We start from the raw sequence: 9,521 nt of genomic DNA, 5'->3' as shown, positions 1-9,521 counted from the left end.
ACATCATTCACAATTTCACCCAAAAAGGAAAGAAAAATGTCGCAGTCAAAAAGAACCTAACCGCCCTAAGATTCCACCCAACCCAACACTGCACTGCAGAGGCCACTTACGTTAACGTGAAAATTACTAACATATCGTGTGGCTCATCTCCTTCCATGTTGCATCCTAAAATCATCGCACTTAAGATCTGTTTCTTCCTTTTAATTTATTTCCAAAATTGTCCCTACCAGAATCTAATCTGTTCAGTTTTTGCCCTTTTCTTGTTTCAATTTTGCCAAAATGTGTGAGAAATTTCTTCCTTTTACAGCTTACTTTGAATTTATTTCCCAAATTGCATCTCTCAGAAGCTAATCTTTTCAGTTTTTACCCTTTTCTTGTTCCAGTTTCGCCAAAATATGTGGAGTTTTCTATTTCGCAATATTTGTTGAATTTGCAACATAATCAGTCTTCTACACCGAATTAGTGAAATTTAATCAAGCGTTTATATGTGTTGAAGTGGGAAGATCTGTTCAATTTTATTTTGTAATTTAATAAGAAATATAAATTAATATACCAAAAAGTTAATGATACTAAATTTTTTATATAGTTGACATGCATTCTTTTTTTTATTGTCAGTGGTTTTAAATATTAGTGTATGATTTCTTTTATGCTAGACTGGTGATCAACCCGCCCTACGGGCGGGGTATGCAAACAAATGAAAATAATAATATATTTTAAATATTTAATTTATTTTTTACTAAAAAAAAATTAATTTTGATATTTTTTCTCATTTCGTATTCCTTTGAAATATATATATTTGAACTGAAATTGGTCTATATATTTGCTTATTCGGAAAAAATCAGGTGAGTAAACTTTTGTTTATTCAGTTTTTTTTTTTGTTTTTTGGTCAATTTCTTTATATTCAGTTTAGTTGGTTGATATGTTTTAACCAATTGGTCCTTGCTTGCCAATCGAACCACAAAACCGATTAATGAAAACAGGGAACCGATAATTTTGGTTTGGTCGGTTCCATTTGCTTAGGTTTGTACCACATGCCCATCGCTAAAACTCAGCATCGTTGAAGAATGAGAAGTGTCATGTTTGCTAGTTGCTACTGGCATTTTTGGGAAAATGTCGATGTTGAAGAGAAATAATGTGATCTTCTATTTTCTATAAATCTTTAAATCTAGTTGCAGGTGAAGTAAACATACATGTTTAAATTAATCCCATTAGCCACAAGAATAGGTTCTCCTCAGGTTCATACAATCTCTCAAAGCACCTAATTTGATTGAATTAGTATTTTATTTTATAGAAGAAAGATTGGCGCATGTTATGCTAATGGTCTGAAGTAATTTATTTAAGGTTGAGTTATTAGGGATTGTTTGATCTTGGGACGACAATGAATCCCGCAAATCCATATACAACTATGTTGTATGCTTCCAGCTACTAAGATTCACTCAATTTAATGAAAACATTAATTTTTTCTTGAAACTTTTGACCTTTTAGCTTGTCCGTTTAATACTTGTTTAAAGCATGTTTTCTGATGGAGTTTATGTACATTGGAATTATAAAATGTCAACTGATGTAGATTCTATGCATTGTGCTCTTATCATAATTTGATTTTCCTTACTTGCGTACTCTTCCAAATTTACTTTCACACACATATTTTCGTGTTCATGTTAGCAGGTCTAAGACTATAAATTATTTCAGATATATGTTTAATTTAATATTTTTATTATTTTTATTTTTATATTTTAACATCACAATAAATATACATTTTATTATATATAATAAACGTGGCATTATTACATTGTAATGGAAAATAAAATTACATTTTACGCCTAATAAATATACGTAATATTTACGTATATTTAATTTTAAAATTTTAAGATATATGTTTAATGTAGTATTTCTATTTTTTAATTGTATATTTACTTATTATTTGTTTGATGTAAAACTATATAATTTTTTTGTTTAATGTAATATTAACTTTTTTTATATTGTATATTAATTTTTTAAATGTAGTATTTCCTTTTTTTTACATTATGTACTTACTTATTATTATTTTTTCATGTATTATATATTTAAATATTTAAATGTATATTTACTTATATTTAATTTTTACATTTTAAGATAGATGTTTAATGTAGTATTTCTATTTTTGAATTGTGTATTTACTTATTCTTATTATTTTCGTATATATATATTTACAAATTTAAATTTCTATTTACTTACATATTGTATATTATATATTTATATATTTAAATGTATATTTACTTATATTTCATATATTATATATTTATATATTTAAATGGTAATAATGTGATTTAATGTAATAAGATAATAATAGTAATGATGTCAAGTGGTTTCTTTCGAATAATAATTTTATGTTGATGTTGATGTTCTGTGGAGCCTCAAAAAATCTTTTTTATTAGTATATATATTTTGGATTTATCTTTTTTTTCAACTAATTGTATTTTAGTTTTCGGTTTTATGTGAAACTATAAAATAAGATAGCATACATTAAGGTTGGGAAATCGGGGTCCTAATCGGATTCCAGCTTGAGTTTATTTGGGTTTCGAGTTTTCAGGTTCATGAACTTCAAACTCCATTCGGATATTATAAAATTTCAAGACAGATATTGTTCGGGTTTAGTCGAGTTCGGGTTTAATTACATATCCAAGATCCACTTGAACCCATAATAGTTTTGGTTTTGGATACTAATCGGGTTATCAGTTCTAAAAATTTAATTTGTACTTGATTAAACTCAATAAATTTCTAATCTTTTTAATAAATTTATGTACGTGGTTTCCTCAAACCATATGGTTGTCTTCAAAATTATTTTGGGAAACTCGTTCTTGATTTATACGTGATAACATCAGAAGTATCATGATTCATGACAAACCAAATCCTTAAACGAACGAGAATCATACATAATGAAATGTAAGCAAATTAAATGTAGCAACTATCAACTCTATAATCGTATGAAACATCTAAAATAATTATGTCATCAAAAAGAAAGTTGACATACATTAAAAAATACTCGAATTTATTAATCCGTAAATTTGTTTTAAACTTTTTTAAACAACATTGGTTAAATTTTAGAGAAAACTTATTTGTAAATGAACTTCAAATGCAATTATAAAAGCATAAAAAACATAAATATTAACCAAATTTCAAAATATATACTAGAATTAGTATTTGAGTTAATTATTCATGCAATATATAATTAGTTAAAGTACTCAATAATATATTACTGTAATTTGGATACATAATAGGAACTGAGTTCTAGTTTGATACAAGTTCTTTTTAGGACTATAAATTTATAAGTTTTTCGGATATCCATTTAGATTCGGTTCGGATAAAACCCATAATCCAAAATACCGTAGAAAAAGATCCATTCGGTATTTATATTGGGTTTGGTTTCATTTTTATTGGGTCAGATTAGGTTTAGATTTTTGGGTTTGGTTTATCGCTCAACCTTAGCATACATCAGACTATAAAATTTGATATTTTTTAGTCATATTTTTTAATTCTGTCTTTTAAAGGGCTCACTAAATAGTAGCAAATCAGATTAGATGTTAAATGGGATTACCCAACAAAACTTTAATTTTTTCTTTCCGGTAACTTACACCACATTGCCATTGCCATTTCCATTTCCATTTCCATTTCCATCTCCTAAAGAAAATACAGAATCCTGATGACCAGAAAATATTGATTCACCATGGAGATTGATTAACATGGATTTGATACAAAGAAGCTCAAAAACAAATTATGTGCAGACCAGGAAGCTCATCAGACCAATCCTCCATATAAAGCCTTTATATATAATGTCCTCCTCAGGTTGCAACAAGTGTAGAGTCTGTTGGGCTACAAGCTAACGTATAAAGCTCACATATACTATCCTAAAGAAGCCGAACATTTTCTTCTTTTTGTTTTGAACAACTGAAGCCGAACATTTTCTTAGACATACAATTTGAGAGCTTTTTACATTCCCTCGATTACATACACAAGTACATAACAGAGTAATACCAGTGTGACATGTGAGTGTATGTGTCTACAGAATCATCTTTTTCATCTACCAAAATAACATGGAACACATTATAGCATCCCTCACACGAATAATATAAAAAGAGTTACAAATTCTCAGTGAACTATGATGAACAAACTGGAAATCCTTTAGCGATCGTTAGGGTTAAACCAATACGACGCCGTATCCCACTATCACTATCAGCCGTCAATTTTAAAACTCCTAAATCAATGTCGACCGTTAGATGGTCTCACCGATCGTTCCCCAAGTCGCCATCAACACCATCACCGAAGAAAGATCTGTTGACCGACGACAATGGCTTCTCTCCAGTCAACCCCAACTTCTCTCCGCCCCAAGCTCCATCTCTCATCTCACGCAACCACACAGCCTACCCTCCCCCTCACCCTCCGATTCCCTCGTCGCCGCAACGGCCGCGGCGGCGTAAAAATGTCATCGCCGGTTTCCGAAATCTACGCGACGGCGTTAGCTGACGTGGCGAAAGCGAACAACACCCTAGAACCAACCTGCAGCGACTTGGAGAAGCTGGAGAAGACCTTCTCAGACCCTAACGTTCTAGGCCTGTTCGTGAACCCAACGGTGGAGCTTCGGAAGAAGCGAGAGGTGATCGACTTGATCGCCGAGTCGTTATCCCTGCTTCCACACACGGCCAGCTTCTTGAACGTGTTGATCGATTCGAACCGGATTGATCTAGTGAAGGAGATCGCCAAGGAGTTCGAAGCTGTGTACAACAAGATGACGAAGACGGAGCTCGTGGTTGTCAAGTCCGTGGTGAAGCTCGATTCTCAGCATCTAGCTCAGGTGGCGAAGCATGTGCAGAGGCTCACCGGAGCTAGGAATGTGAGAGTTAGAACGGTGATTGACGAGAGTTTGATCGCTGGGTTCACGATTAGGTACGGTGGTTCAGGTTCTAAGCTTATTGATATGAGTGTGAAGAAGCGGCTTGAGGATATCACCGCTCAGGTACAAATTGAAGGTTGAAGTTTTTTTTGGTTTACTAGTAAACAATGGTTTAAAGCTTTGTTATGCAGTGAAGTTCGAAACAAAAACAACAAACCGTTCCTTAACAGTTTATGAATTTAAAAGCTAATAAAACAATTACAAAGATTTGACTGTTCGCACGAAACTTGGACTCTGAGCCTTTCTTCGTAGTCTTTGGCTTTAGGGTTCTCACCACAACAAAGACCTTCCTGAAACTCCCATCATGACCCAAGATAAAGCACACAGAGCTCCAATGATCGATAAGCAGAAGAAACCCTTGTGGTTGTTCTTCTTGTTGTTTCCTCCAGACTTGTTCCTCTTTGCTTCTGAATCGTTAACTGCTATAACAACATTGCTACTTGTGCTTTTAGAACCAAACCGGTAGCGGCCACCGAGGCTTGATATCCTGACTATGTTGAGGTTAACGATTGGATTCTCTGAAGCAAATGCTGGACTCGCAGGAATCGACTCCAGGAAAGACCATACGCTAGAAGAAAACTGACTTGACTCGTCTTTTGTGGCTTCTTCTCCCTTGGTTATACTTATACCAGAAGTAATAGGGTTTATGAGCTCAGATGCATCAACTGCCAAGAAAATATGATTAGTAAAAGTCTAAACAAAGGGATCATCAGAAGTCTGTTATTGGTTTACCTGTACCAGGGGCCTCACCATATCGGCAAACAGTAACTTCATCATCCCTCCATGATTCACTACTTATCTTTCTGGTATAGCTGTTACGGAGCGGCCAGTTGCTATCTTGGTTCTTCCATGTTTGCTGCTGGAACTGGTTGCTATTCGCCTGGTCAATCACTGGAAGACTTTGTACAACCCCATTGTTCAAACCAACACCAACAGGCTCTGACTGAGGATTCGTGGCATCAAAATCACCAATGTATGAATCAACATCAAAGAAATCATTATCATTCAGCACAGCAGACCCTTCTTTGTCCACATAACTTGGTTCAGGTCCAGGGAGTAAAAGATCGTCAATTTCCAAATACTCATCTTCTGCCAAGTTTACCGGATTATTATTTGCCACATGAGAGTTCACTCCAGTCTCTTCGCTAACCTGTCTCATCAGCTCTTGAATATCGTTTTCATTCAACTCAGACTGGTTAAGCCCACCATCCGCCCATATATTATTATTACTTCCCAAACAAGCTGAAACCATGAGCTGATTTGTAGGAACATGGACTGCATCAGCCTCATCAACCTCGTCATCCTCCTCAGCCCACTCTTCTTCAACGAAAGGAGCTCCATAATGCTCACCGTTCTTAGGACCAGACCCGCTCTTCTTAAAAATCTTGTAAAGAACATAATTATCCTTAACATCTCCGCACTTCTCGAGTTCCTCTTTGTGGAGTGTGTACTCGTGCATGACCCAGTCAGTCCTCTCGCCCTTGGGAGCCCTGCCTCTGTGGAAAACAAGGGTCTTCTTCTCTCCAACGGGACGAGAACTGCACTTGATGATTCTATCTACCCCTGTTGCTTTCCAGTATCCACGGTCAGTTGCTCTGCTTGACCTGCCTCCATGTTGTTTCCTGTCTCTCGGGCTGAAGAAGAACCACTGACGATCTCCAGTATTATGTAATGCTTTGCCTACAAAAAAAAACATAAGTCCATCTTCCCCGAGTCAAAAGTTAACCTTTTAAACATGGTAACAACACAAAGATCTCAAAAGTATTAAAAAAAACAGAACCATTAAGTAAATTCAACTAAGTAAATTCGTAAATTCATTGAAAACAGAGTAAAACAGAGCGAAACAGAGCAAAGTTCTGAAAATTGTAAGCAAATGAAATGAAAAATGGTGGAAGGAGAAGATCTTGTAAAGGTACCGGGCAGCTCCTCCGGATCGAACTTGTAGACATCAGTCTCGCCAATTGCAGCGACTCTCAGTTTCTTGCGGCGGATCTTTCTCTTGAGGTAGTAAACAACCAGTTCCTCGTCGGTTGGATGAAACCTAAACCCTGGAGCTAAGACTCTGTCTCCAGCCCGACATGAACCCCTCCTTGAAGTCTCCATCACAAAGAAAAACCTTAACTTTTGTGTTGGTGCAAATTCAGAATCTGGGAAGAGATCGAAGTTTAAAGAGTGTTCCAATAGGATTGCATACTTTAAGGATCGTTTCTGTAATTTATTTAGTTATTTCGTTATCTTTTAGGGTTTTACTTGGAGAAGAGGGTTTAGCTGTTAAGGCGCCAGGTGGAACCTTCCAGTCGACTGCGTGGGATTCAAGCACGAAGGCCCATTCGTTAGACGGTGATAACTAATGGGCTTGGTATAAGGAGAGAAGCCCATAACGCTTTTTTATTTGGTTAAAACGAAAAATATATCCCTAAACATTAAATAGAGAGTGAAGGAGCGTGAATGACTCAGAGGAGACGTGGCTGGGGTAAAGAGGGCAGCAAATTACGGATACAAGGCCAAACCATAGGGCTTGTGTCATTACTTAAGAAGCTGATTCCATTTTTTTGTAATAAAGTAAATAAAAATCCTAAAAAAAGAAAGAAATAAATACTTTAGTTGATGTTCAACTTTATGGAAAACTCATGCATCAATGTATCTGAAATGACAGGGCAATGGACATTCAGATTCAACAAACTTTGATGCAGACTTAAGTGAGTACAAGAAAAAGGCAACTATAATCGTCGAAGAGTACTTCAGCACCAACGATGTTTTATCAATTGCTAATGAACTCAAGGAACTCGGAATGGCCGAGTACCGTTACTATTTCCTCCAGAAGTTTACAGAGGCTTCAACAAACTTGTGGCTTCAGCTGATGATCTCTTCGTAGATATTCCTAATGCTGTTGATGTTCTCGCTGTCTTTGTGGCTCGTGCTATTGTCGACGACATCCTCCCTCCTGCGTTTCTGAAGAAGCAGATAAACCTCTTGCCTGATGACTCTAAAGGTGTGGAGGTGTTGAAGAAGGCTGAGAAGAGTTATCTAGCGGCTCCGCTTCATGCGGAAGTTGTTGAGAAGAGATGGGGAGGTGCTGATAACTGGACAGCTGAGGATGTGAAAGGAAGGATTAACGACTTGTTGAAAGAGTATGTGATGAGTGGAGACAAGAAGGAAGCTTTTAGATGCATCAAAGGCTTGAAAGTTCCTTTCTTTCACCACGAGATTGTCAAAAGAGCGTTGATTATGGCCATGGAGAGGCAAAAGGCGCAAGTGAAGCTGCTTGATTTGTTAAAGGAAGCGGTTAAGGTTGGTCTTATAAACACCACTCAAGTGACGAAAGGGTTTAGTAGAATCATAGATTCAGTTGAAGATTTATCTCTTGATATACCAGAGGCACACATTGTGTTACAGTCTTTCATCTCGAAAGCTGCTTCTGAAGGATGGTTATGTGCTTCTTCTCTGAAATCGCTCTCAGCTGGTGAGAAGTTACTTGAAAACTCCAGCGCCAATGTGTTTAAAGACAAGGCTAAGTCGATTGTCCGAGAGTACTTCCTGTCTGGTGACACTTCAGAGGTTGTGCATTGTCTTGATACAGAGCCGAGTGCGTCTTCTAGCCAGATACGTGCGATCTTTGTCAAGTATCTGATAACTTTAGCAATGGACAGAAAGAAAAGAGAGAAAGCGATGGCTTGTGTCCTTGTCTATTCTCTTGGCTTCCCTGCCAAAGATGTCAGAAACGCATTCTCAATGCTCATAGAATCTGCAGACGACACTGCTTTAGACAACCCAGTGGTCGTTGAAGACCTTGCCATGTTCTTATCCAGAGCTGTGGTTGACGAGGTGTTATCTCCACGTGACTTGGAAGAACTAAGCTCAAGTGTATAAGGGAATGTGATTCAAACGGCGAAGACATTGCTGGCAGCACGTCTCTCTGGTGAAAGAATCTTACGTTGCTGGGGAGGAGGAGGAATAGAGACAAAGTCGCCAGGGTGCACTGTGAGCGAAGTGAAGGAGAAGATTCAGGTTCTTCTTGAAGAGTACGTCTCTGGTGGAGACCTGAAAGAAGCTTGTAGGTGTGTGAAGGAGCTGGGGATGTCGTTTTTCCACCACGAGGTTGTGAAGAAGTCAGTGGTGAGGATCATAGAAGAGAAAGAGAAGAAGGAACGAGTGTGGAAGCTGCTAAAAGTGTGTTTTGACTCGGGGCTAGTGACGATATATCAGATGCCAAAAGGGTTTAAAAGAGTGGGTGAGTTGCTGGAGGATCTATCTTTGGATGTTCCTGATGCTGCTGATAAGTTTTCATGTTGCGTGGAAAGAGCTAAGGTTGATGGGTTCTTGGACAAGTCAATTTCTATTAAGTAAACACAAGGTAAGAAAGAGAACGGCTCGTCTTGTTTTGCACCAACCTGAACCTCTTGACTCTGAGATGTTGGTTTGACGCATGATTGATTACCTTTTGAACTCTTTTTTTTTTCTTTATAAACATATATATTGAGAGTTTTTGTACTTTGATGATGATCTTACATTATGAAAGGGTCTCTCTCATCTTTACTACTCTTTTTCCTCTAAATGTTTTTTTCTTTGTTTCGTTTGAGAATCATCATCATCA

General features: G+C 36.8%; 2 protein-coding genes and 1 pseudogene across 3 annotated transcripts; 2 read left to right on the top strand and 1 right to left on the bottom strand.

Annotated features, from left to right (window-relative positions):
* Positions 1 to 2,210: 2,210 nt before the first annotated feature.
* On the top strand, positions 2,211 to 5,096 carry LOC103829310 (ATP synthase subunit delta, chloroplastic-like). The gene has a single exon (XM_009104971.3). It carries the CDS (start codon positions 4,325 to 4,327, stop codon positions 5,006 to 5,008), a length of 684 nt encoding a protein of 227 aa, XP_009103219.1. The 5' UTR covers positions 2,211 to 4,324; the 3' UTR covers positions 5,009 to 5,096.
* Positions 5,003 to 7,628, bottom strand: LOC103829311 (NAC domain-containing protein 13). 2 transcript variants are annotated; one of them, XM_009104972.3, is made up of 3 exons: positions 6,844 to 7,628; positions 5,660 to 6,607; positions 5,003 to 5,592 (listed from the first exon to the last, which is right to left on the bottom strand). In XM_009104972.3, exons 1-3 carry the CDS (start codon positions 7,028 to 7,030, stop codon positions 5,198 to 5,200), a joined length of 1,530 nt encoding a protein of 509 aa, XP_009103220.1. In that variant the 5' UTR covers positions 7,031 to 7,628; the 3' UTR covers positions 5,003 to 5,197. The 2 variants fall into 2 exon arrangements, with proteins under 2 accessions (XP_009103220.1, XP_009103221.1); XM_009104973.3 differs by having other exon boundaries at positions 5,678 to 6,607.
* LOC108868783 lies at positions 7,376 to 9,437 on the top strand (annotated as a pseudogene).
* Positions 9,438 to 9,521: the final 84 nt, after the last annotated feature.

The sequence above is a fragment of the Brassica rapa genome, chromosome A07 (genome assembly GCF_000309985.2).
Source record: "Brassica rapa cultivar Chiifu-401-42 chromosome A07, CAAS_Brap_v3.01, whole genome shotgun sequence".
NCBI lineage: Eukaryota > Viridiplantae > Streptophyta > Magnoliopsida > Brassicales > Brassicaceae > Brassica > Brassica rapa.
Note: the sequence above shows the minus strand (reverse complement) of the source record. Positions and strands in the feature narration are given on the sequence as shown.

Excerpts from the sequence above, each read along its gene's own strand:
- LOC103829310 (XM_009104971.3), top strand. The coding sequence starts at position 4,325 with ATGGCTTCTCTCCAGTCAACCCCAACTTCTCTCCGCCCCAAGCTCCAT.
- LOC103829311 (XM_009104972.3), bottom strand. The coding sequence starts at position 7,030 with ATGGAGACTTCAAGGAGGGGTTCATGTCGGGCTGGAGACAGAGTCTTA. Across the intron at positions 6,608-6,843 it reads CGATCCGGAGGAGCTGCCCG|GCAAAGCATTACATAATACT; the intron begins GTACCTTTACAA and ends TTTTTTTTGTAG. Across the intron at positions 5,593-5,659 it reads TGGTGAGGCCCCTGGTACAG|TTGATGCATCTGAGCTCATA; the intron begins GTAAACCAATAA and ends TTTTCTTGGCAG.